The sequence below is a fragment of the Gobio gobio genome (assembly GCF_949357685.1).
Source record: "Gobio gobio genome assembly, chromosome: 15".
Classification (NCBI taxonomy): Eukaryota; Metazoa; Chordata; class Actinopteri; order Cypriniformes; family Gobionidae; genus Gobio; species Gobio gobio.
The window spans coordinates 23,726,021-23,753,959 of record NC_137108.1 but is presented as its reverse complement, the minus strand read 5'-3'; the positions used below and the strand labels follow the sequence as shown (position 1 = coordinate 23,753,959).

At 41.9% G+C, this 27,939-nt stretch overlaps 2 protein-coding genes across 3 annotated transcripts; both read left to right on the top strand.

Moving 5' to 3' along the window:
• Nucleotides 1-3,299: 3,299 nt before the first annotated feature.
• Nucleotides 3,300-13,135, top strand: il11a (interleukin 11a; the record flags this gene model as incomplete). Its single annotated transcript, XM_079838094.1, has 5 exons — nt 3,300-3,315; nt 9,063-9,223; nt 12,334-12,426; nt 12,716-12,877; nt 12,962-13,135. The coding sequence occupies 5 exons, from the start codon at nt 3,300-3,302 to the stop codon at nt 13,133-13,135; spliced, it is 606 nt and encodes a 201-aa protein (XP_079694220.1).
• A 2,238-nt stretch (nt 13,136-15,373) lies between these two features.
• Nucleotides 15,374-27,633, top strand: znf628 (zinc finger protein 628). Of its 2 annotated transcripts, none has more exons than XM_079837855.1 (7): nt 15,374-15,405; nt 19,260-19,781; nt 19,936-20,008; nt 22,484-23,569; nt 23,648-23,990; nt 24,213-24,367; nt 24,735-27,633. In XM_079837855.1, exons 2-7 carry the CDS (start codon nt 19,405-19,407, stop codon nt 26,985-26,987), a joined length of 4,287 nt encoding a protein of 1,428 aa, XP_079693981.1. In that variant the 5' UTR covers nt 15,374-15,405; nt 19,260-19,404; the 3' UTR covers nt 26,988-27,633. The 2 variants fall into 2 exon arrangements, with proteins under 2 accessions (XP_079693981.1, XP_079693980.1); XM_079837854.1 differs by having other exon boundaries at nt 15,374-15,679.
• The last annotated feature ends 306 nt before the right edge of the window (nt 27,634-27,939 follow it).

Genomic DNA, 27,939 nt, shown 5'->3' with positions numbered 1-27,939 from the left:
TTTCACTGTATTTATACATCCTCCCACACACATACACACATTCATCTTCCTGCAGTCACTCTCACTCTTTTTTTCCTTGTTTCTTTCTCAACACCTCTGTCATTGTGAAATTCGCTTGGGGGTTTAATGGAATTATTCATTTATATCAGATCATGCTTTTGCAGGTATTCAGTGTCATATGCTGCTCTGCCAACTGTTGATATTGGTATGTGTGTGTGTGGTTCAGCTATACCCTATGTTATGGGGACAAAATATCCCCACAAAGAAGACAATATCTGAAATCCTTGTCCTTGCGGGGATTTTTTATTTTATTTTATTTTGTCCCCATAAGGAAAGCAGCTTATAAATCATACTAAATGGTGTTTTTTGAAAATGTAAAAAAGCAGAACGTTTTCTGTGATGGGTAGGTTTAGGGTTAGAGAATAGAATATACAGTTTTTACAGTATAAAAATCATTATGTCTAAGGAATGTCCCCATAAAACATGAAAACCCAACATGTGTGTGTGTGTGTGTTCTTGACTGAGGCGGTGATATGCAGTCTTGCAAGTAACATAATCATATTATATGGCCTAAAACACTGGAGAACAGAATATTAAACAAAGTTTGATTTATTTTACTGCTGCTAAGTAATTTAAACATCCTCACTTATCAAATTATGTTATTACCTATTTAGACTGGTAGAAACTTGTTCCGTAACACTGACTAATAAACTTATAATTATTCATCCCCAACACACACATTGTTAAACTAAAACATTCAACATTTCTAAAGGAGTTTTCCATTCGAGAAAACTAAATGGTTCCACGAGTAATGGTTGTAATTGCACATGCAGTTTGGCAGGAAAAAACAAAGTATACTAAAACCAAATGATCGTGAACAGCTTTGAGGTTTTGGTTTGGGAAATGAAAGTGTGATTATGATTATGAATGCAGTGCAAAAGGTTATCAAATGTTACCAATTAAGTGCACACATGGACATGAAATATTGATATGAGTTACATTATATATAACTTACATTCATGAATTTGGCAGGTGTTTTTTTCCCAAAGCAACTTAAATTATATTGCACTTAGATTTTATCACTTCATGGTATGCATTCCCTGTGAACTGAATCAATGCCTTCAGCTTTACCATGTAAAAACTGTACTGTAAAAAAAAAAGTCTGTAATTTGTAGAGTAAAATGATAAGTTTTATTATTATTATATTTTTACTGTAAAATACTGTACATTTTTGGGAGAAAAAGCTATGAATTACCTCCTAGAAGTCCCTGCATGACACATCACATATGAATACTGTCATGCTTAGTCCAGAGGATTATAATAAAGATGCAAAAAGAGTTTAAATAATAAACTCAGGTAATCCACAAATAAACAGCAGGCAGTGTAACAGCGTGTAGACAACTCAACCGAGAACAAAGAGGAACTTAAATACACAGTGATGATGACTAAATAAGGAACAGGTGTGATATTTGAAAGAGTGTTCATGACAACTAATGACTAGCGGGAAACTAGAACAAAGGAAACAGTTAACTGAAGTGAAACAAACTAAAAGTCCATTCAAATCAAATAAACACACAGATCGTCACAGAACGTCCCCTCCTGGGAAGACGCGGCCTCGAGCCGTGATGGATGGCTTGAGGGAAGAAGGGTTGAGGTTCAGGAGGTGAACAAGGGGCCAGCGATGGGCTGGAAACCTATAGGGGGCAGATGGGAGGAACCAGGGTGGAGCAGATGGCGAAAAAGAAGCCATGGAGGAGATGGTGGAAGGATCCAGGGAGGAACGGATGGGCAACGAGATCCCAGAGCAACCCAGGAGACAGCCATGAGGGAAGTGACCCATGGCGGAAGTGATGGAGGGAGAAGCCGAGGTGGTCCTTTGAGCTCAACTGACAGCAATGATGCCTGGAGATGTAGAGGCCCAGGCGGACTGGGAGACCAAGGCGGAGTCCCCGCGATGAGTGGCCAAGGTGGAGCCAAGGGGCCAGAAGACTGAGGCGATACCAGTGTGAGTGATGAGTGTAGCCTGAGGGATGGAGGAGCCCAACAGAGCCGTAGGGGTGAAAGCAGCAGATGGAGCTCAGAAGTCCATGGTGATGGTGGGGCAACGACTGATCAAGGTGGAGCTGGTGGAATGAGGGCGCCTGGTAAAGCCAAAGGGACAACGGTCCCATGTGGAGCCGAGGGGGCGAGGTGCCAGGCCGAAGCCGATTGGTCAACGGGCCGAGGTGGAACTGAGGGCTCAGAGGGATGAGGCGGAGCTCAGGACTCCTCATGCCAGGGCAGAGCTGGGGACCGGAAGATCCAAGGTGGATCAGGGCTGCTTGGCAGGGCTGATGGTGGAGCTGAGGGACTGAAGGGAGTCAGCAGTGGCGGATCCGAAGGAATGGCTGGCTTTGGTGGAGTGTGCAGGAAAGGAAGACTGGGTGTAGAAGCAGGCTCTGTGTTGGACAGGGATGGTGGTGATAAAAAACACACTGTGATGAACAGGACTTGTGTCGACAACGAACTAGGGTGGGTCAGGACCAGCAGCGATGATGAAGTCAGAGGTCATGAACATACATTAGTGCAGGAAGGGACCAGCGGAAGAGAGGGTTTGTGGACGGGTAGGGTGGGAAGCACTACCTCCGTCTCCCAGTCTATCAGCCATTCCTTTGAATCCAGGTCCACTTAAACCACAAATGTTATGGCTAGCTCACACACCTGCTCAGCTGGGACCTCTGGCTTCTCCTCCGGGATGGATGTGACTGCAGGCTCTGGCTCCTTAGCGGGCATTGGCTCAGGCTTGTACTTCATGGTGGGAATCAGCTGAATCTCTGGGTCTGCGGTGGGCTCTGGCTCAGTGTCCGGGGTGGATGTGGCGTCTGGCTCTGGGGTGGTGACGGATGTAGAGTGTGGCTGGACACTGTCCACGGAATCCTCTTCCTCTTCGTCTACATTAAAAAAATTATTTGTCGACCCACAGTGCAAAGCTGATGTACTCCGCCAGCGTCCAGCAGGAGTTTCCTCACGGCATCACCAACGGGATCTTGTTGTCGAGTCAGTTCCAAAACCCCTTGATGAGCGTGATGAAGTTGCAATGGGCGAGGTTTCTGACTTTGGCCAATTCCTCCACATACTCCTCCAGGTCTCTTCTTTCTTGGAATATAAAAATCACAGCCCCTCAGGTAATCCACAGATAAAGAGCAGGCAACGTAACAGAATGTAGACACAAACACACGACAATACCAGACAACTCAACTGAGACAACTCAACTTGAGTTCACCCAAAAATGAAAATAATGTAATTTATTACTCACCCTCATGCCGTTCCACACCCGTAAGACTGTAAAAATTAAGATATTGAAGCTTTGAACCGTTATGAATCAGCGTATCGAATCAGTGGTTCGGAGCGCCAAAGTCACGTGATTTCAAGTTTGCCGGTTTGACACGCGATCCGAACCGCTGATTCGATACACTGTGTGGCGAGGGGGGCGTGGTTTAGCGAAGTCTGTGACGGGAGAGAGAGTCAGAGGACGAGCCGTAAGTGGATCAAGCACAAATGATGAACACCTGTCTCTTGTTGCAGTAATTGGCGTGGAGAGAGTACATAGGTCAGGAGGAAACGAGAGAGAGGGAGAGAGAGCTGGAGACGGAGAGACAGACTGGAACTCGGCTGGGAAAAGGAAGCAGAGAGGAACTGCTGGAGAGAAACCGACGATTGAGAATTTATGAGACTTTATGAGGAACCTTTATGTTTGTGCGAAGTGCACAGTATTATAACCTGAGTAAACTGAGTTGAATAAACCAGCACGAGTTCCAGTAAGCCGACCCCTTTGTCTTCTTCCTTACCGTCACACGAACTTCACAACACACTGATTCATAACGCTCCGAAGCTTCATGAAGCAGTGTTTTGAAATCGGTTATCACTATATAAGTTGTTATTTAGTTTTTTTGGCGCAACAAAAATATTCTTGTCATTTTATAATATTAATATTGAACCACTGTACTCACATGAGCTGATTTAAATATGTTTTTAGTACATTAATGGATCTTGAGAGAGGAAATGTAATTGCTGCCTATGCAGGCCTCACTGAGCCATCAGATTTCAAAAAAATATCTTCATTTGTCTTCCGAAGATGAACAAAGGTCTTACGGGTGTGGAACGGCATGAGGGTGAATAAAAAATGACATTATTTTCATTTTTGGGTGAACTAACCCTTTAAATATATAGTGATGATAACTAAATAACGAACAGGTGTGATAATTGAAATAGTGTCCATGACAACTAATGACTAGCGAGAAACTAGAACAAAGGATATGGGTAACTCAAGAGAAACAAACTAAGGCCCCGTCCACACGGAGACGTGTTTAGCTGTATGTTGTACCGTATCAGCAATTCGTCCACGCGGATCCGGCGTTTTGGGAGCATGAATCCGATATTTTTTTAAACCGGGTCCCAGAGTGGATAAATCTGAAAACTACACTCTTGCATTTTGGTGTGTACAGCCAATCGGTATATTTTGTGAAACGGTGATGTCATCACACCACGTCCTGCGCGGGAAAGACTATAAAGGAATACAGCTACGGCCACTGGGCATGCGCACATTAATATTGCGTCATTTAATTACTGTATTTGCTTTATTGTAAGGGTAGGTTTAGGGTCTAGGTGTTAATAAAACACAATCTGGTGAGTAGCAAATTCATTTATTGTTATTTTATCGTGAGATTTTGCCTCACCTCCGACCGTTGCTGTACCCCTTCTAGCCACAACTCTTCTTCTCTGTTTTTAGTGTATTTATGTGGCAGAATTACAGCGCCACATACTGGCCTGGCATGTATACTACATCGTTTTGAATCCGTTTCAGTGGTTTCTTGTGAATGCAGATATTTCTTGAAATGAGGGGAATAAAAGATCGGATAGGGAAAGCTCGGGCTTCGTGTGGACGGGGCCTAAAAGTCCATGAAAATAACATTAATCACACAGATCGCAACAAATATATTTTATAGAAATAATTTAGTTTCTTCTTGTTTTTGTTATCAGTGTGAAAATGTAACACAAACACCATAATATACATTTACATTCTTAATATACATTTTCAGTTAGTTAGTTAATGTTAATAGTTAATGTTTATTGCATTATTTTCCCCCATAACACGTTCATTGTATGGTAAAATGCTAGGACATTCTGCTAAACTTCTTTTGTGTTCCACAAACAAAAGAAAGTCATAAACAAAACTTAATAACTTTTGTGTGAAATGTTCCTTTAAATAAATAATTTGCACTGTTCATGCACTGGTTAAGCATTATCTGTGAACTGAAACGGAAATGTTTAAGCTTTATTCTTGTGAGTTTAACCATTAGTCTCACTAAGCCTGCTGCCCATTCTTGAGGGGAAAAAAAACAGATTTTCAACAGTAGTTCTTAAACTCAGCATTTTAACCACCTGTTGAAATTCATTAGTGCCTTAATTGTTCCAATTAAGCTTCTGCCCTCTTGCCTAGGGTGCTGACACATCAAAGGAAGCTATTAAAAAAGACAACAAAAACCATTTCTGAGTTGTGAGCGTGTCGGCCAATGAAACAGTGTGTATTATTGCGTGCTGTAGTGAATGTGTATTTCAGGAGGGGGATCTGGCAGCGTGTGAATGTGGACATAATGAATGTGTGTGTGTGTGTCTCATAATGGGGGATATTATAGTAATGAGGTACCAGGATGTCTGGACACTTATTGCTCCCCACCTGTGTTTCACTTCCCCTGTGATCGAGGAGTGTGTGCGAATGTGTGGAAGTCGGTGTAATGTCTGTGAGGTTTGTGATCGGACAGCTCAGACTACCTCTCTTCACTCTGGTGCGTTCAGTGATCGGTGACGTGACAGGCTGGACGTCAGGACCACACACTCGCATACACACGCATACAGCAGAGCAATCACCGCTGATTGGCAACCCGCTAACACACCCCACACATAATCAGACACACACGCCCTTTGGATTAGGGACTTAAACAGACTCGCCAACAACCACCCAAGAGACCCCCATCAGGGCATGCAGGCAGAGAGAGTCGGTGAGTGACTAACTTCACTCTTTCTTTTATTCTTTTCCCAGCTGTGTCTTCAAACGGCCCTTTGATGTGGGAAATTAAAAGAGCGAGTGTGTCAATATCTCCCTCCATCCCTCCATCGCTCCTGCACACTCATCCATTTCCCTTCCTTCCATCTCTTCCTCTCTCCTCCCTTTCTTCTTTACGGCTGACCCAACAAAACCAGAATGTGACCCTGCAACCACATTACATCCACACACCCTGTGTATGAGTGTGTGTTTGAGTGTATGAGAGAGTGGGAAAATGAATGGTTGTGTGTGAACTGGGCTTTTTGCATACATGTGTGTGAGGATGCTGCAACCTTCAAAACCGGCTGTGATGTATCATTAAACAAACTGCCATTAAATGTAAACTTCATGAAAAATAGTATACAATTGAATATAAAGTACATTTTTAATTCTAACGTAGCTTGGAATGTGTTTTAAAGATGGTCCTTGTCTTTATTGTGGACACTCTTATTTGTCATTTATTTGATCTATGACCCATCTAAAGTGCCAAGAAAAGGGAGGAATATGAATGGGATTAGGACGTATTTAAACCCCAGTGCCGGGACGGTCACTGTGATTTTCCTGGGTCAACATATTTCTGTACGAAAATATATTCCTTACCATATCCCTACCAACCCTGTAAGTTATCACAAAAATCAGAGGGGAATGATAGGTGAATAACAGTGATGTAGAAGCTAACACTGGTTGTAAGCCTAAACTTGATAAACTGTAAACTTCTCCCTCAAATCTGATTGGTTGATTGGAATGTTGTTCCAGGATCAACAAAGATGTTGATCCAGGAACATGTTGCATTTGGTGAAATCACATTCACCCTGTGCCATACCTCTAGTGTTCCCCCACTTTTTGTTTGATAATCATTGCCATACCTTAACATGTCCCCCCTCTCACACATTTCGTGTCGTTCCTACACCCCTGAGTGAGTTTTTCTTCACTTTTCATGAATCTAGAAAGGTCAACTATTAATGCCGCATGTGTATTTAAGGTTGCATTAACCCCTCAGCCATACTTTCTCCCTCTGTCTGGAAACTCCTCTCTGCTTCTGTTGCAACACTGTGCTATGCTTTATTGCATGTGACTCCGTGTTTCCAGCGCCGTGCACTGGTTTCTGTATATGCTAAATTAACCTTCCCCCTCTCTCTCTCTCTCTCTCTCTCTCTCTCTCTCTCTCTCTCTCTCTCTCTCTCTCTCTCTCTCTCTCTCTCTCTCTCTCTCTCTCTCTCTAACTCTGCCTGCCTCTCCTTTTTGCTCTTGAAGGGTTAGTGCTAATGTTCTGCAAGTTCCCTAACTGTTACTATGCAACACTTACAGGCCTTACTATGCAACACCTTTCTCTTTTATTCCTTCTCTCACTCTTTCCTTTACCCTGGAGAGAAATAAGAGGGAGCGTCAGAGAACGAAAAGGGTGGAAATAACAGACTGCTGTCTCAGGAGCGAAGTTTGAATAAGTGTGTATATGGTAAATATGCGCAATGCAGCTTCCCCCTTTACATTACATTATGCAAATACTGTATTTATGTATCCCCAATATAACGGGGCTGAGAGAAAGACAGAACGGGAGAGTTATGAAACTCAGATTGACCGATATAAAATGAAACAATGGGCTTTTAAAACTTTTGCAGTGATAGAGGGAGAGAGGGGAAGAGATCTGCAGATGAAAAGATAAAGAGATGGACGATTTGATTGCCATAGATCGCGTAGCGGGATGGAGCAGAGGAAGAGAGATAGCAGGAGAGATAGAGCTAGAGAATATGATATTGCCAGAGAAAAAAAATAAAAACAACAGAACTTCTTTTTTTTTTTTTTTCATAAAATTCGCAAAAGGAGACAGACAGTGCCGAGGGGCGGGAAGCGCGCTCTGAGGAGAAGGCGAGTGTGTGTGTATGTGTGTGTGTGAGAGTGTTTTTATGAATGAAGTGGTGACTCAGGATGTGTCATACCCCCGTCTTTATAAAGGAAGTTTTAAACAAGCCTAAACATTTCACTTCGCGAAAAATTAGACTTACCCTCGCATCCTTCTCTCTCTCTCTGTCTCTCCCTCCATACACCTCTCTGACCCTCGCTGTGTCTCTTTCCATCCTCACTCGCGTTTGTTAAAACTAAACAACTATTGGGACTGGACACAGTCAGGTTTTGCTGCTCTTTTCTTGTTCTCGTTAATTCTGCACTTCTGTCATTCATTCATTTTCTTCCTCCCCTCACGCTCTTCCTCTGTAAACTACTGTCGCGAGCCGTTCGCGCGGATACTGAGAGAGAGAGAGACGAACTTTGGAGCACGTGACAACATCTGGAGCTTCATTTATTTATTCATTTTACACTTTTGTTTATTTATTTATTTATTTCTCTGCGTATTTATTTGCAACACATCTGCTTTTTAAAACAAGGACCTGGACAAATATGAAATGTAAGTGTCAAATCGTTTACATATTCGCTCCTTTTTCACTCATTTGCTATTTCCAGTGTTGCTATTGACACTTGTTGCTAATCATCTAATTGCCTTTGTTATTAAAAAACACTCTCTGTTTAACTCGTTTGTGTCGCCTAAGATAAAACTATGTAACTATAGTAAGCATCCCTACGGATTTATTGAACTGATAAGCCTTTAATGTGATTTATAAAAGCGGGAGTTTCTGATGTTCGGGATGTTAGTGTTAATGGGTAAAGTTAGGTTGACAGGATAATGGCTTGAGGCGCTCGCGGTTAGTTCATTAGAGAAGCATTTATCATGTCGACAGTAATAATGGATCAAGTGTTACTCGCTCAGGGCGCACATCAGCTTCAGCGGACCGAGTGAGATGCAACATGTGCGCTTTCCTTCTCCCAAAAAAAGCTGAAAGAAGTGTCCTCTGGCTGAGACTACTGATATGTTTTTGGACGTGTGGAAACACGGTCCCGTTGTATGAGACTGGCATGAGCTCCTGGCTGGGACGAACATTGGAGGGTTGTTTGTAGCTGTGCATCAATGATTTCCTCTCCTCCGCAGTGCTGGGTGACTCCTCCTCATCGCTGCTCATCTCGCTGCTGTTGGCTCAACTGCATCTGTTAGCATCTGCCTTCCCTGCCCACCACCGGCGGATCCAAACTGACTTTGACAAGCTGACCAATCAGACCAGACACCTTCTGAAGCTGACTCAGGATCTGCTGGTGAGTTAATCTGATGTGACACCAGGAGAGGAAGCTGTATTCCCCACTGTATTCAGAGACGCTGATGATGATCAGATCTTGATCTCGAACCTCTGAACAGCTGGGCTATAATAATGCTCCTTGCAAAGATTTGTGGACAGGAATTGGCTTATCTCTTGCGTTTTCACTCTCACACACACACACATGCACACACCCGTCGACCAGCTTTTTTCAGCTGGCTCATATTAGAGCTGAGATAGCAGATTGCGGTAGCTTTGAGTCCATGTGGGAGCAGATAAGGCTCATTACTGTAGCCTCTATCTGACTAAAAAAAAAAAAACAGATCTCTGGATTCTGGCCCAGCAGCAGGGCCGACATCCCAGACTCCATCAAAGCTTGCAATGTAACATTCGTAAACTTTAAACCTAATGAGCCTGAACCTACAGGATGGGGGGTAAACACGATCTGCATGGCTCAGAATAAGCCTTGTGCTCGTATCCAGCGTTCAGACCATCTGAGAGTGAAATGCTGTAGGCTTTAGTAGGGTTTTTGTGGTTGCTATGTGATGGAGATCTGTACTTTGAGGGTCTTGAACCCACATTGCCCCCCTCACCTCTCCGAGGCCTCCCTTTCCTACCTCGGAAACATAAACAGATCCTTGTTCCCATGGTTACTTGGAGGTCCTGTTTACCAGCATGAGTGAAGCACGTGGCACAGAAAGGTGAAAAGTACAGTGCTGCCTTCTATGTAGTTCCACTGTAAATGAAAATGTTAACAGATGTACTGCTTAATGGCGCAGTATGAGGCTTGATCTTCTGTTGGAATACGATTCCAGGTCATTGGGGTTACTATCACACGGGATAGTTTGACCAAAAAAGAAAATGATGTCATCATTTACTCACCCTCATGTTGCCTGTGTGACTTTCTTCTGTGAGCTTCTGTGTGTTTCTTCAGAAGATGCAGTGTTATTTAAAACTATTAAAAATCTGTTAATTGAAATAAAATGCATATAAATATACACATTTGATGAGAAACTTAATTAAATAAGTTTTAGTTGAAGTACTAACATTACAAACCGAAGTGAAAACTTAAACTGAAATAAAAAGAAACGTTTTTAAAAGAAAAAACGAACAAAAAGGAACATAAGAAAATGACTATAAAATATGAGCTATTTGAAAATGTTAAAAACAATGCTGGTATATAAATAATACTAAATAATACAGGGATCATACGTTTTAAACATTCTTTAAAATATCTTTTTATTGTGTGTTACACTGAAGAAAGAAAGTCATACCGTTTTGGAAATGATGACACAAATGTCATTTTCAGATTGAATTTCTACCCTTTTAAAATGTATTTTGACCCTGCATGGTTTTTGATTCCAGTTCTCAAATGGTAAAGCTTACTCAAACGATTACTCATCTCGAACAGGACAGATTTTCCTTTTTAGCACAGAGAATCACCTGTCTAGATCGGAATCCATCACTTATGGATACAAAATCTCATGCCTCCTCCTCCAGCTCTTTGCTTCAATTAGACACAATAATGGTTGGTTGTGAGTGTGTGTGTGTGTGTGTGTGTGCGTGTTGTATATAAGGGTGTTTTACGTCTGCCGCCTTGTGTATGTGCACCAGATGTTACAGCGGAGAACTCTATCAAAGACCCCACTGGTGACAAAAGGGCCCGACACACTTTGAAAAACATTTTGTTAGTTTTTCAATGACATGAAGCATTTATTTTGGTTTCTTTTCTTCTTGCATGGAGTTCCACTTTACAGGGGTCAAGGCTAGGAAAGAAAAATAGAATGGGAGTCGACGGAAAGTCCCCACAAGAAAGCTATAAAACTCGGTGTGTGCGTGTATGTACAGAATGTGTTACTGTTACTTGTGTGAGGTGGTGAGAGTGTGTATACATGCGATGTTTGTATGACCGTGTGTGCGTGCCGGTGAGAGTGTGCATGTTGTAAATAGTTGTGGTCTGTGTAGGTGTGGGGCTGCTTGTTTAGCTTTCGGTCTCCACAGCAAAGTGTCCTGATAAAAATCACTCCGATTTATCACATTCCCGTATTTGCATTCAGGAAGACGGGAGGAGGGAGGGCACAAGAATCAGTCGAGTGAGGTCGAACGGAGAGGGTGGGGGGAGAAGGCGACAAGCGGCCGAGGAGATAAAGAGATCAGAGAGCGCTCTGGATGAGAGACGCACAACAAGTGCTCATGTGTGTGATGATAGTCCCACTAAGATGGACAGTGAGGTAAAGGATGGATGTGTCATCATTTGGCTGATACTATGAGCCTAGATAGAAAAAAACGGAGAGATGCAGAGCTGAGGGAGCACAAAAACAACAACAAATCAAGGAAAAAACACATCATTCCAAACAGCTTGAGCACGCTATTATTTTCCTCACGTTGACTTCTGATTGGTCGCCGATGTTGTTTTTCTCTTCTGATGGGGCTTCAAAGACACAAAGGACGCATTACACCTGTCATTTTATCAGCACTCATTAGCGCTCACAAACAACCCTTCGGATGACTTGTAAACAGTCTCGGCTTCATTCACGTGGCAGCCACATTAGGAACCTCGGATATTGTAGCGCATTGTCTAAACACGGACGAGAGCAAGTTAGGGTCACTCCTTGCCCCTTATGATACCTTACAAACACCTGAGTTTGTTTCTGTCTCCCTCTAGTGCCAGGTGAGGGCAGCGCAGCCAGGCACGGACCGGCCCATACGTCATGGCACCTTTTTTTAGTCCTGACCCTGGAGTTTCCCCACAGCCCAGTGTTGTCTATTCCACTTTAAACTCCTTAGTCATTGCTTATGTTGTTATTCTTCCTCTAGAAAACATCCTGTGGCTTTAGGTCACGAACTTTTGTTGTCTAGGTTCAGAAGTTAAAGCTCGGGGAACTCTGGGTGACTGCTGTTCCCTGTAATTCTGCGGTGGTTCTGCAGTCGTTTCATTTCTGGCACAACTGTTACTCTTCTGTTTTGATTGTCGAGTCCAAAGTTGGGGATCTAGAATTTAGGTGTGACCAGAGGAAAGTGCCATGCCGTTTCCATTCAGAATATGCGTGCAATATGCAGTTTTGAACCTTTTATTGATGCCCGTTCTTTCTTTTTTCCCTTTCTTTTCAGAAAGACCCGGTGTTTGGTACAGAGTTTGATCACCACAGGTTCAAGTCTCTTCCAGCCATCAGCAGCAGAGTCAGCGACCTCACCACTCTGGAGGTGTGTATGAGGACCCTCATGCTGCCCTTTATCATCACTATTTACCTCTTTATCAGTAGAGAGCCGTCCCAAGCAAGGGGGTCCCACTTGGTCAATTCATAATTGCGGGACCTGGGACTCCCTAATGCACCAGTTGCACTGCCCTATTTAAGGCCCTTTATCTGTCTGCTTGTACAATGTAGTTCTTTGGTATTTTTATTTCCTTGGCTAGTTTGCCATGACATTATCATGTTGTTTTGTTCTGTATTCTCTAACTAATGTTCTCTATGGCTCTTTTTCTCTCTTGCAGTTCAAGCCTACTCTTTCTCAGCTCCATGCGGACTTAAAGTCCTTCGAGCACCATTTTGAGTGGCTGAACAGAATAACACGCAAGCAGCAGCACAGCTCAGTACCAAAGTTGACGGACATGATCTCCCATATTAAGAGCCTTATAATCAACTTACAGCGTCAGGTACATGCTCAGACACACATCTCTCAGCAAACAATACTGTATATCAAGAGTGGCTTATTTATTGTTTTTTTTTTTTCATTTCAGATGACCAAAGCAGAGGCTCCCCGGATCCCCGTTCCTTCTCCCTCACTCCCACCTAATCCTGCCTTTCACTGGGAGGTGCTTCAGTCCTCTCAGGAACTCCTGCAGCAGTTCAGGCTCTTCTGTGACTGGGCCTCACGAGTGTTCCTTACCCTTAAATCTAGATTACCAGCATGATGAACCTCAACCGTATCACGTAAAAATAAAAAAAACATCGGCGGTGAACTGTCTCCTTTACAATTCAGCAAAAAATGGCCAGGATTCGATCATTATTACAGTCCAGGGATGGACTGGCCATAGGGAGCAACGGGACTTTTCCCAGTGGGCCGGATCGACTTGTGGGAAAATACTTTCGATATCGTCCGACCGGCCCATCTGAGTGAAAGGAGGGGAGGTCGAATATTTCAACTTATTCTCTCCTACCCATTCACAACCTACTCTTGTTCAATCTCATTCCAACCACCATTGCTGTTCACTTCCAAACCAAGTATAAGCATGAGAGTGAATCTGTGCCTAACACAATTTTGCATTTCCAGTCATGCATGATTATGAATATTGCATATGGAACTAGGAAGACAACAATTGATTTGGCCTTTAGCGTATTTCAAAATGTTTTCCATCAGCTGAAATGTAGTGCCATAGAAATATTTCCTCTCAAAAAATTAGGTCCAGCCCCAAAATAGTAGTAAATTGAGTCATAAAAAGGGGCACATTAAATCATCTGACACCGCATTGGACAAGTGATGTGAATCATGTGAGAAAGATTGAAACGTTGGCGATTACCTGTGGTGAGTTGTGATGGGCCGTGTACGTCCCAGGCCCATTTTCTTTTAGTCTCAGTCCATCCCTGTCGCATTCTGAAGCCTGATCATTGAAGGAGTCCGATCTGAAATTAACAGTGCACTCCAGTCGACATCCTGCTTCTGACGCTCCATTTAACCGTAAACCTTCCTTTGCCTTTTCTTTTTTTATACAATTCATTTTTTCAGAACTATTCGTTATTTATGTATTTATTTATTTATTGACTAGTTATTTATTTGATGATATTATTTATTTGATTTCTTGATACTCATGTCAACATTGTCAACATTCTTTCATTTGCAAGTCAAGAAGTAAAATGTACTCTTTCTTATTTTTATCTTTCTGCTTCAATTGTACCACACACGCATACACACACACACATGTATGACAGCTTCATTTTTATGTCTCTTATTAAACTGATTGTATTTTATACAATTTAATTTCCTCTTCACTGTTACCTAGGTTACAATTCTCTGCCACTAGATGTAGCAATATTTTGGGAGTGTAACGTATATCAGTGCAGAACGAGAGAGGCTGGCACTGACCTGAACTTTGCTTGTCTTTCTTTTATGATGTTGTCTTTATTTTTTTTGCACAGCATATCGGGGTTTATATTGTTTGGTTTTTTTATATTATTGGTTCTGTGATTCAGGAACATGTTTTGATAAACCTTATTTCAAGCAACATGAGAAAAAGACAACCTAAGCCTTAAAATACTATGTATTGTGATACTTTGGTACTGTAAAGCTGTACAAACATGTTCCCGAATGTAAACTGGTATATACAATGCGTGTTTACGTATACTATTGTTTTCTATAATATAGGTCAAGTTCTCTATCAATGTGTTGCAATATTAACATTATTTTTCCCTCCTTTCCTCTTTTTTTAGGATTTTGATACAGTATTTACTATTTATTGATATTATTATTATTATTATTAATTATAATAATTGTTATTATGTTCAAATTATTTATTTTCACTAATCAGAAGCAAGACTTCTGTCATGTTTTGTACTTTTTTACTACTCACCACCAACCATCTCTGTTTAGGCCGGTTTCTGTGTGTACATAGACTGAAAGTTGCTTTATGTATGTGCACTAAATTATGCAAAAACTGGCTGACTGTGTTCAATTGTGTGCCTTGTGAGAGGGACAATAAAGGAATTTACATGTACATTTTTCAAATGTGGTTGTTATTGCCCATTGTTTTAAAGGGAAGGCTATATCATTATGAATGCTAAAACTTAAGGGTAATATACCTTGGAAACATAATAACTATTTTTTTCTTTTGAGTAGGCCTGCACATTTTCTGTAGTAGTAGGCACATTGAACATACTGAGCAAGCGATGGCGAATGGGCTAAACTACATTACCCACAAATCCTTGCGCAGAGCCAAACCAGTGCATGACATGATATTCCTTTGTTTATATTCAAGAGTTGAGACTTATTTAGGAAGCGAACTTTGTAGAATAACCTAATGGGTTTATTTCCTGCTAATTTTAAACAAAACTACGGACGGTGTACGCATATCTTAATTAAAAGTTCGTCACAGTAAATTTTTGACCAATGAGACGAACCAACCGGGAACGACGGCGAACCAATAGCCGAAGACTTTACTGAGAGGCGGTCACAGACGGGCGACTGCTGGTTAGTTTGTGCTCTAGATTACTGTTAAGGTTGTGTGGACTAACACTGCGGACTTCGGCCTTATATCATTACATCAAAAACGGTCATTTCACAGCAATGGACCGGGGGAATAACTCATGCATTGAATAATGCACTTATTCCGACAAATATTGCGACGCGTGAGGAACTAAGACAAAACCGAGATGGATTCGATAAGGCCGGATCGAGATAGCACAAATAATTCAACAAACATCCGATAAAACGATCCACTATTGATTTGTATAGAAACTAAGGGGTGAGTGCGCTTTGGCCAATTGAAGCCTTTTATCTTAATTTTGTGTTTAGTTGTTTTTTTCCATTTCCCTGGGACAAGAAGGCAGGAACACACAGATAGATAGCGGGTGAGGGAGGGGGAGTGAAGCAGCAGGAGGAGGAACTTTAAAGGAGAAGGTGGATCAATTCTCAGATGGTCTGTTTACTAAGATACACTCATGGTCAGCATTACTTCTGGGAAATAATTCTTGTTAAAATAACGTGCAATCTTTCTAATTTTGGGGGCAATCTCTTATCTAATTTAATAATATTTTTCATAGCAAAGCAGTTTCCTATATTGGTTTCTTTTAGAAAGTCTTAGTTTTTGCTTTAATGACACTCCATAAGTTTTGTTGCATGATACATCTAGTACTCATTGGATTGAACTTGACTGTTTGTACAAAGCAGTTCAGATGATAAGCGTCACACATTTACTTGATTAGTGACCTAGAAATAGGGCAGAATCTTAAATATATACATCATATTGATTTTGCATCACAAAAAAAAAAAAAATCCAGGCTCAAATTACATTTAAATCCCAGATTTTGTGTGTTCTCAGAAATTTGGACATACATTTTTATTTACAATATGTCAGCATTTCTCCCAGAAGTGGTGACGTATTACAGTCCTAAAATTGTTGCGCAAAAGGAAAAAATTTTACTTTTAAAACATGATCATTACCACAAACTGTTTTAAAGGTCCCATGGCATGTTATTTTTCTATTATTTTATAATGTTTCCTGAGGTGTACTTATATTGTTAGTATGATTTTTACATCATAAAATGTCATAATTTAGAAATAAAAGGCATTTTTTTCAATACTGATGTTTGCCCTGTGGCTGAATGCCCTGTTTCAAGAGGCGTGTCTGCGGTGAGACTTCAGTAAAAACGCCCACTGTTGTGACATCTTTGCATTTGAAATGAGCGGACTCAGCGGAGGGGGTGTGGTTTAACAAGGTCTACGAGGCACGAGCTGCTGCCAGAGAGACGGATGGACCTGAGTTCACTTCACATCAGTTCTGTCAGTCTCAGTTCAGTGAACTGTTGTAGTTACAGCATATACTTCAGGTTATTAGTCTATTTCTAGTCGGAGGGACTGTCACTCATGTCAGAAAGTTAGTAACTTTAGTAAATTATGGATTAGCGCTGACTGGAGACGTGAACCGTTTAGAACAATTCAGTCCGATTTGGTGAACTGATTCGGTTCACTAAAAAGAACCTGTTCAAATGAAAGATCGTTCGCGAACCGGACATCACTAATGTACCAGAGATGGAGCTCAGCGATTTCTAACAAAGTTATTTATAGTAACTACTGAGTTATGAGAGCGCTGTCAGTCAACGCAAGTTTATTGTGTTTGTATCTGAGAGTTCTGAATAAACACGAGTCCCAGTCACACCGAGTCCATCTTCATCATTATTACCAACTTTGTAACACATGCAAAGTACCATTACAGCTGTCGAGATGAACGAGTTACGAGTAAGTGTAGATATGTTCCTATCATATGAAAAGCGTCAGTGACGCACATTGAGTACACCGCGCAAACAAAGACACAACAGCAGCAATCGAATGTAATCCAGTTTATTGTGGGGCTAGGCTGGCTAGCCCGGATATGCTCACGCTTACCCCTCTTCTGCTTAATCTCGCGCCGCGTAAGGCGCCTCCGCTGTGGGCCAGATGCAGTCCGAGCTTCGGCATGTGTGAGGTTTATCTGTAAAGCTGTTACCCTGCTGATGTTGAGCAGAAACGACTGTATGCACATTTTAGAACAGATAGACGCGACGAGGACGTACAAAAACACTGACTCACAAGATAGAAAACACGAAAACACCATTCTGTCGGGAGAGAGAGAAGCCGCTGCATGTGCACGAATAATAAATAATTAGCTACACTAGGCTTGCTACGATAGTCGGTGTTGCCGGTGTTACCGGTGTCCAGACTCAACACCGGTTACATCACTTGCCCACCGTGGCACCGCCCACCGTCTTTTTGATTTTTTTATAGTAATAAAATAATTGAGTTCAGTTAGAGAACAGACAATACGAATAAAAACTGAACGTATCTGCTTAATAAAGCAGGATCCGACCGTGAGTCTCGGCAGCGGCAGGAGTCATTCATCAGATTTAAGAGTGAGGAGCTGACTGAGATGATCGCGGAAGATTTGGTTTCAAAGCGAAACGTAAAAGCGCCCATTTAAGGGAGTTTGTCATTTGTTTTGTTGTTGTGTTTTTCATTAAAAATAATAGACTAATGAACCCATAATTCAAGCAACCCGCAGCCGAATTGGCGCTTATTCAAAACCGAAAGTTAAATGTGCACGGCCGCACAGAGCGCACATTGTTTACTTTCGCCTGGCTCCGCTCCGCTACGCTGACTGCGCGCATTTATTTTTGCCGCGCGCACCCTCGCGCTCATGCGGGCGCGTCGAGTATAAACGAGGCTTTACGGACAAACTGTTATTCATTCATGGCGTGCATCTCAATCATAGACTGATCAATGCTTGATCAGTGCCCTGACTACTGAACTAGGGAACTGATTGAGACGCACCCATGGCCTCACAGAGCGCGCATTTACAGACGAGCTGTCATTCACGGTGTGTGAATATGCAACACTGCCGCGTTTTCAGTTCAGAGCGGTCGTGTGCATGTTACTTTCGGTTAGATAGAATTAGTGATTTAAAAGCCTCCGCCGGTGATACCGGTATTACCGGTGTTGTCACACATCAATTAACCGGTGGGAAAATTTCCTCACCGTCACATCCCTAAGCTACACATAAGAAATCACTGATCACAGATCAGAAGGAACTGAAAAAAGACTTCTGTTTTCATTTGTACATCCAAACACTGAGAAACTGCCAGCGTTCACTCGTTCACATGCCATGAGCGTTTGCATGGGCGTGCCAGATTCTCTGGGCGGAGGAAAGGGAGGAAACCGTTCCTGCTTGGACGTCAAACCAGGAGACTTCAGGATTGGCTTGTCTGGCCTGTCATTTTCTCAAATGCAGAGAAAGACAGCCAGAACTCGGGTTTACACCGATCAACATTTCTATCCACTTGGGGACAATATTCAGGCTAGGGGAACTCATATTAATGTTGAAAAACCTCATAAAATGAAAATTTCATGCCATGGGACCTTTAATGATTTGCTGCAATGTGTTCAGATGACCAATAGGGTTGTCTTAATATTTTGAGTGTTTCTAAATGTCTCTTGACTTTTATTGGCTTTATGTCCATGGCATTCTGCACAGCACAAACCATGTTTATCCCCATCGTACGTGTAGTCTGGGTCATATTTACTTTTACCTTGCGTAGTTGTATTCATAGTTTTTCAGTATGAGGAAATGCTATTCAAGCTGATGTTGACATCTGCCTAATTTAGCTAGCTTCCAAGTAGAGCCAAAATACCTTTAACAAAACAAATTAAAAACATTTTAATATGAGGATCTCCCGATTTATGTTGTTATACTTTATACTGATGATTATATGTATAGTTGCATTTATTGTTTAGTTTTTTTGCATACATATAAAAAATCATAAATCTATTTATATATATTTAAATGTGTGCAGCTCTATCAACTACGGAGAAGACGACAGAAGACTTTCTGAAATCTGAGAGAACTGGCCCAAACTCCATCAAACACAAGCCATGGCTGCCATAGTTGGAGCAAAACTGCAAAACTGAGATCCCTTCACTACAGCCCAACTTTTTCTGATGGCCAACACTGTTGCTACTCTGGTGGTCCAAACCGAACTCTTACCTTCTCAAACATCCTCCTCCCTCTCTCCCTTTCCTTCCCTCCTGCCCTCCACAGAGGATGGAGAGGAGGATGGAGAGAGGGGAGAAGAAGAGGGCAAAGAGTCGGTAACAGTTGGGCTCACAGGTGACATGGTATCATCATCATCACCCCCTGTTGCGACGGTGGCTCAAAACCCTGAGCATCCATTCCAGTGTTTGGACTGTGGGAAGAGTTTTAAGTGGTCATCCAGACTGGCACATCACCAGAGAAGCCATAACAATGAGAGGCCATATCGCTGTAACCTTTGCCCTAAGGCCTTCAAGGGCTCGTCTGCCCTACTATACCACCAGAGGTGAGAGGTCAAATGATTCTAGATATGGGTTGACATGCCAGGTCACAAAACCCGTTGTAAGATGTGATTCTGTGCTGACTACTTTATTTTTGTTTTATTATATGCCGTTCTCCACAATTTGCACTTCATAAAGTTGGTTTGTATGTTATTTAAGGTCTCATTCTGGAGAGAAGCCCTATAAGTGTGATGACTGTGGTAAAGCATTCAAACGCTCTTCTCTTCTACAGGTGAGCCATTCCAATCTCAAGCAGTTTTAAGCAGTCATATGAGTTCCACCTCAAAGTCAATTATCAATTTATTAACTGAAATAAAAGTTAAACAGATAATTAATGGGCGTATAATACACTGGGAATTTTAATAAAACTAAAATTCATCCCCGCTGTTTTTTTTTTTCTTCGGGCAAGTGTTTTCACGTAGAGGTTTTTTATGGGCCAATGTGACTAAATCTAAATTTAAATTCAAAGAGACAAGATGGTCTATGCCCGTTCTGAAATCTTGTCCAAAACGAGGCGATGTGAACAGTATAGAGTGCTAAACACTCTTGTGTATTGTATGGTTATTTCATGTTTAAGTGTGTTTTTCAAGCCATCTCGGAACAATAAAGTAAAAATGTAGTGCTAGTTGACATAGCCTGTCTTTCATTATAGAAACGATAAACTGTATTTCTTGCCTTATTCTGTGATTTTATGAAAAAGTCATCATTTACTCACCTTCAATCCTGTATGAATTTCTTTCTTCTGCGGAACACAAAATATTTTTTTAAAGAACGTAGGTAACTAAACAGTTGTGGGTGAGTAAATGAGGGCTGAATTTTTCATTTTTGGGTGAACTGTCTTTTTAATGCACAATTGTTTGTAGTACATAAACTAATCATACAATTGTCATTAGGAGAGTATAGGAAAGCAAAAGCATATTATATAGTTTACTAAATTTTGGTTATTGTTTGGCAAGTTATTTGATTTCTTAGCCAATTAAAAGCAAGAGATAAGAAAAAATAAAACCTGTCAATTAGACTTCTTCTACGCCCCTGAGATAAATACAGTTTTATATTTGACAAATAAGTAGATGCATTTAAATAGATTTTTTAATTGAAGTCAGTGATCCAACAATGAACTGTACAATGGTGTTTTTACATTGATTGCCAAATGGGTAGAAAAAACTCTCAAATAATGTATAATGAATGTATATTTTATAAACGTATCAATTTATTCAATTTTCAGTAGCCATTTCTCCAGTCACATGAATCCTTCAGAAATCATTTTAATATGCTGATTTGGTGCTTAATATTTTTCTTAATGTTGAAAATAGTTGTGTAGCTTAATGTTTGTGGCAACTGAGTTTTTCAGGGTTCTGATTAGATTTTTTTTAGTTTTTGAAACAATAATATAAAAGTCTTTACTGTCACTTTTGATCAATTTAACCCTCTGGTGCTCTTCGTTTAGGGGTTGCATTGGTTGTCTTCCCGGTCATAAGTGACCAGACACCTAAAAATTAAACTTCCTCCACCCCAGTAAAACCAATGCAATTTATTTTTCTTCAATAATATTTTTTCTTTTTAATTTTGTATTTTGAGTTGATTTGATGGTATTTTTTTTTAATATTTATGCAATAATTATGGTCTATTTTTGCCATTGAAAATTATATTTAAAAAAATAATATTTTTTTGCAGTATTTCAGGTTAAAATAGAGACTAGGCCTTCAAAATATATATATATTTTTTGAAGGCAGATTAGCGCCCTCTTTTGGAATTATTTAAGAAATCATGCAACCATGGGTGTAATAACTAGAGGTCTCTATGGAGAGGCTTGAGAATTCCCTAGTTCTGTTTTGAACACATTTAATGATTTATTATAACGTTTTAGATATTTTTTTGTTTGTTAGAAATATAGATTTTTTTCTGTGAATTTGTGTTTTTGCAGATTTCCCATTCATTTCCTATGGTGTCATTTTTGACCGAAGAGCACAAGTGGGAGTTATTTTTTTTTAACGACCACTTAGCATGCTCTGATTATGCCCACAATTTTTGTGTGTTTACATACTTAATGCTAGAAAGGTCACCAAGTTTCATATCATTCTGAAGCTGTGATTGTTAAAAATTCCAAATGTGGTTCATAGGTTCAGTTTTTCATAGGTGTGTGCGTGTGTGTGTGAGTGGATGTGTCAATATCACACTCTTGATGTTTTAGAGTGTCACCCCTTTATGCTGTGTCCTTTTTTTCAGGATCGTGGCCGATTTGTATATTGTACACACAAATATTTGGTGAATTTTTGCCGATTTCCCATTAATTTCTTATGGTCGGTCATTTATGACCGAAGACAATGAACGCTACTTTTTTTTTTTACGACCAATTAGCATGCTCGAATCATGACCCCAATTTTTTTGTGTGTTTACATACCTAATACAAGAAAAGTCACCAAGTTTGATATTCCGATGAAGCTGTGATTTTTAACATTTCAAAACAGAAAATTTTCCGGTCAGAAATGACTGAAGAGCACCAGAGGGTTAATGTCTTTGCAGAATAAAAATTAAATGACAATTGACTTCATTATTATGTTTTAAGTGACATTCCTAGTCCTTCTGATGGCTGGAGATTATGTATCCTGACTGTACCTTACTGTATTTTTAACCATTCATGCTGAGAATTTGGTTCACTAAATACGCTCATAACTTGATTCACTATAACAATGGTTTATTCATCCAGATTCACCGCAGTGTGCATACAGGTCTTCGCACTTTCCAGTGCTCCTACTGCCCTTTGACATTCAAATGGAGCTCACACTACCAGTATCACCTCCGCCAGCACACCGGTGAATGTCCGTACCCGTGTGACAGCTGCTCCAAAGCCTTCAAGAACTCCAGCAGCCTGCGTCGCCATAAGAATGTACACCTGGGCTTCAAGCCCTACGTCTGTGACGTCTGCAGTAAAGCCTTCAGTCAGTCCACTAATCTACGACAGCACATGCGCATACACACGGGAGAACGTCCATATATCTGTGCGGAATGTGGACGCAGCTTTACGCATTCATCCAACTTGGCGCTGCATCGCATCTCTCACGAAGAAGGAAAGGGGAGGGGTGCTGGGAAGGCTGGAGGGGCCGAGTCAGCAACTCGAGAGATGGAGGTGGTGCTGACGGAGGATTTGAACACTGTTGGGATGAGCATTTCTGAAATGGTGGGCCTCGTGGGTGGACAGGAGGGAGGAGTCGGACAGGTGTTCCTGTCTCACAGTACGTCCTCGTCTGCTAACTCAGGCACAGCCAATCAGAACATTCTGCCACAGCTGACGCTCACACCCACTTCCTCCGCTGTCACGGGCACAGAGCATCTCCACATGGGCAAGTCCAACACAGGTGCTAGTGTTTTGCTGTTTAGCTGTGGCAGCTGTAATGAGACATTTTCAACACAGAGTCACCTTGAGGCGCATCAAACTCTACACCTAGATAGCCTTGGTCCAGCAGGCTGTGGAGAGGTTGTTACACAAAATAGCACAGAGGCTGAGGGAGGTGGGGTGTCACTGGTGGGGGCCACACCATTGTTGGCAGACTTTGAAGAGGTTGTTGAAACCACCGCAGTTGCAGATAGCGGTCAGGGGGCTGAGTTACTTGGTCTGGATGCGGTTAGAAATGAGTCAGGGCAGGAACAGTATGATCTACTTCAGACCTTCACTGCGTCTGTGAATCAGATGTCCACTGAGACCAGTGTGTCAACTACACAAGCTACAACGGTATGTGCCTACTGTGGGAAGAGTTTCAAGACCAGCAGTGGACTCACCAGACACATGGCCCAGGTGAGACCAAATAAATTCTTTTCAAAGATTAGCGTTTTTTAGAAACGACCTCAATTTCTCATGATCTTTCTTTTCAAGGCCCATCCTCTCGCTCTGTCTGAGTCGCGTTCTCAGTTCAACTGCTCGGCATGTGACCGCTCCTTTCCTCTGCTCACCTCTCTGCTCAACCACCAGCACTCCCACACCCCTGAGCAGAGGCTGCTTGCTGAGGCAGAGGCGGAAGCAGAGATCGTCTGTCCCTCTCTCTCACTGCCCCTGCCCTCCTTAAAAAGAGAGGGTGAAGATGGAGAGCGAGAGATCCATGTCAGTCTAATTGCTGTCACTGAGGAGGGAGAAAGACGAGCTGTGAAGCCATCTGCCAAAGCATCAGGGAAGGGAAGCAGGAGAAGTGGAAGTAGCAAGACATCTGCCACAAACAACGGTAGGAGTGCTGCAGTGGATGTTAAACCATTTGTTTGGTTTATATTCAAAATTTGGCTTCTCTGACTGTGAGGTTTATTTATTCTCATTTATTATACATGTATGCTATTTGCTCTCAAGCTTTTGATATGCGAAGACCTTAAAACGTTGTATTATAAACACCCATTTGATACATGAGACATTGTCACACACAACATGATATTTCTGTTTTTATTCTCTATAGAGAGGCCATATCGCTGCTCTGAATGTGGGAAGTCATTTAAAGGTTCATCAGGACTTCGGTACCACATGAGAGATCACACTGGGGAGAGACCGTATCGATGCACAGAGTGTGGCAAGAGCTTCAAAAGGTCCTCACTGCTCTCCATACACCAAAGGGTAAGCGCAGCTGCTTTTCAAATTGATGTTTTGATTTGTTTCTGTGTAAGTGCAATGTTAAAAAACATTCATTGCATTTTTAAATCAATGCTGTGACGTATTTGCTACATTAATTACATTTAAATAATTTTTTTAATAAATTGCATGGAACGCAAATGTAAATGTTTTGATTTACTTCCCATATTTTCCCTATATATTTAGAATTCATATAATTATTCATTATTATAATGCATCATAAAAAAGGGAAAAAATTCATATATTCACGTAATTGTGGGGTATTTCTTTAATTTTGTCCATGTTTTCAAAATCTGCTAAAAAGCCAAGATAAATATTAAAACATCTTGGACATTTTTCTTAACCCATCTAGGTCCACACAGGTGTGCGGGCTTTTCAGTGCCCCTACTGTCCACTGACCTTTAAATGGAGCTCACACTACCAGTACCATCTTCGCCAGCACACCGGTGAGAGGCCATATGTATGTCAGGAATGTGGCAAGTCTTTCAAGAACACCAGCTGTCTCCGTCGCCATAGTCAGCTCCATTCTGGCCTACGTCCACATGCTTGCACTGTGTGTGGTAAGGCTTTCTCTCAGACCTCCAACCTCAAACAGCACGAACGGACACACTCTGGAGAAAGGCCCTTTCAGTGCTCCCAGTGCCACAAGAGCTTCACCCACTCATCCAATCTGCAGCTGCACCTACGCACACACTCCTCACGCAAGGACTTCAAGTGCCAACACTGCGGAAAAGAGTTTGTCATGCTCTCCTACCTGCAGAGGCACTTGAGAACTCACAGTTCTGGGGGTGCAGTAGCATGTACAAAGGAAGCAGGAAAGCTGGCTAAAGGTAGTGGGGCTTCAGAGACGGCAACGCTAAATTTAAACTTGAATGTACCTGGTGGGCTTACCTCATTGTTTCCAAGTGATGGCAATTCCACGTTGATTCTTTCACCCCCAAATCTTGACATACCTCCAAACACATCACAGAATTATTTTATGATCCAGACAACTTCAGGGCTTCAGCTAATTCCACTCTCCAATCCCACTCCAACACAGCAAGCCCCTCCTCCACCACCCCCTCCTCCCCCACCACCTCCACAGACACAGAATTTCCTGCTTCTTCAGTGCCAGTCGAACAATGGTAACCAGCCTAGTCTGATCCTGGTCCCCACAGCATCCAGTACAAACACTCTTACCACCCCTTCAGAACCACAGACCCTCCCCTTGATGCAGACCATTCAGGCAATGCCCCAAGTTCTGGCGGCTCCCCAAACTCAAATTCAGCAATTTCAACCAGTTCAGACACAGCAGAGATTTATTTTGACCAATAATAATGCTCCCCTCATCACTGCCCAAAATCAAAGCACATCGACGATCGCTCGTCCCATTTTAGGAAGCCTCAGTCGGAGCAGGAAAGGTGGAACGAGGCGTGGAAGGAAGCCTAAAGCTGCTACCCCAAAATCTTCTGTTCAGACCACACCAGTCAAGCAACCATTAATGTTTCCAGCTGCTACTTCCACATCTACTACGACATCCAGTGCCACCTCGGCTGCTTCTGTAAAGGCGGAGTTCCCACAGCTTAATTCTAACAACCCACTGGCTGTGTCGGCTGTCAGTACAAGCCAAGTACCTGAAAGTCCTTCTGTCCCTGCAGTTAGCATTATGTCAGTGACGCAAAACACTACACTAACAAACAGTTCCGCTGTGTTGAGCGGTGATATTGAGAGTGTTCCAGTAGAGGAGAAGGCTGTCGAAGAAATTCCAAGGGAGCGCTTTGTCCTGTGCCTGAAGAAAGAAATGGAGAATGGCGAGCAGGGGGATGGGATGGAGGTGAAGGTGGAGATGGAGGGAGGGAATGATGCAGGGCAGTCTTATGTCTTGCAGATTGAAGGTGAGGGCCATGAAGAAGAGGGAGGGGATATCGGGGGAAGAGAGAAGTCATATGTACTCCGGTTTCAGACAGAGGGAGAATGTGAGGGAGATGCAGGAAAAGAGAAGACCGAAATGGTCTCTCTTAACTTACTCCAAGAGTGGACTGAACAGAGTGAGGGGCATGGAACTGCAAATACTGAGGGCAATGTTGAAGTAGAGAAGTCATTTGTGCTTCATTTCCAAACAGAGTCTCCAGGTGAGGAGAACATTCATCCAGGATCAGGCTTCATAGGAGGCCCAGGTGAGGATCTCAGCCTTTCTTGCCACCCGGGTCAAGCTTTGGTGCCTCTGGAAGGGCAGGATGTGGTGTTTGAGCTTGATGATGAGACAAAAATGGATGGAAGCACAGGTCCAGGGGACAGTGTTCAAATGATTGCACTGATAGAAGGTGAGGGCAACGGTTCTGGGGCAAGGGGCAGTTTTAAAAGTGCTGTTGGGGCAAACTCTGGGCAAATGGAGGGAATCTTCCAGTTAGAAGGAGGTGAAGGCATTGTTATAATTGAAGTTAGCACCAGCAGTTTGAGAGAGGGTGGAATAGAGACAGCAGATGTAGGACAAAGGTTAGTGGAAGGAACTGAGGAAAAGCAAAATAATGATGCACAAGGGGTACGAGAGGAAGTAATGTCAGAAGAGTCAAAAGTTGCTGAGGCTGAAAGCATATCATCAGAGATGGGACTGATTGGAATTTAGGGCTGAGTATGGAGTAAATCTGATGAAATCTATCAAATTAACTGGCTTTAACACATTTCCCACCTCATGACACTGTTTTACATGCTAAACTACCAGTGGCACGTGTTTAATTTCAAGCAATGGTTATGTTAATAAAAAGTGTTCCTTTTGAACTGTGAATAATGGTTTTAAAGATTAGGAAGCTGATGACAGTGTTGTAGCTGTAGGACCGACACAGGACCTACGTTGAATCTTACATAAATCATTTGAGACTTGTTTGTTGCACACAAAGACATCCTTAGAACACCACAGTGTCTTCTTCCTAAGCTGTTGTCCCCCTCAAGACTGCACTTTGTTGGGGATAAAGCACATTGCGGTTGTTCACCTGGCTCCTACGGAGAGCTGTTTCACAAACCACAATCATCGAATCCAGCCCTACCAAAAACAATGGTTTCTAAATGAAGAAAACCCCTGGTGTTCTTCTACATCCAGGGTGCACTGAAAAGAGAATTTATAAACTAATATGAAATATGAACTATATTCTGCTATGCTGTCATGTTGACAGTGACTGTACAAAGTGAACTTTTGTAAATATGTCTGCTCTGTTTGTTTTCATTCTTAATATTGGTACTAGATGACAATTACCAATAAAATAGGTATGAATGTCAGTATTTGTGTTTGCTGTTTTACTAATTTCTCAGATCTTAGAATTATATTTTGATATACTTCATATGTAGGTAAACTTTTGGTTAGATTTCATGGATACATTAACACTGAAAAGTGTTATTTTTACAGACAGAGATAAGCTACCAATTTAGAGAATTTTAGCTTAATGGGCACATATCTCATCATCCAGGTGGGTGGTGGTTGAGGAGATCCCCTTCCATGTAAAGCGCCTTGAGTGCTGAGAAAAGCATAATAAATGTAACGAATTCATGTTATTATAACGTCTCCAGTCAAATCCACGCAGAGC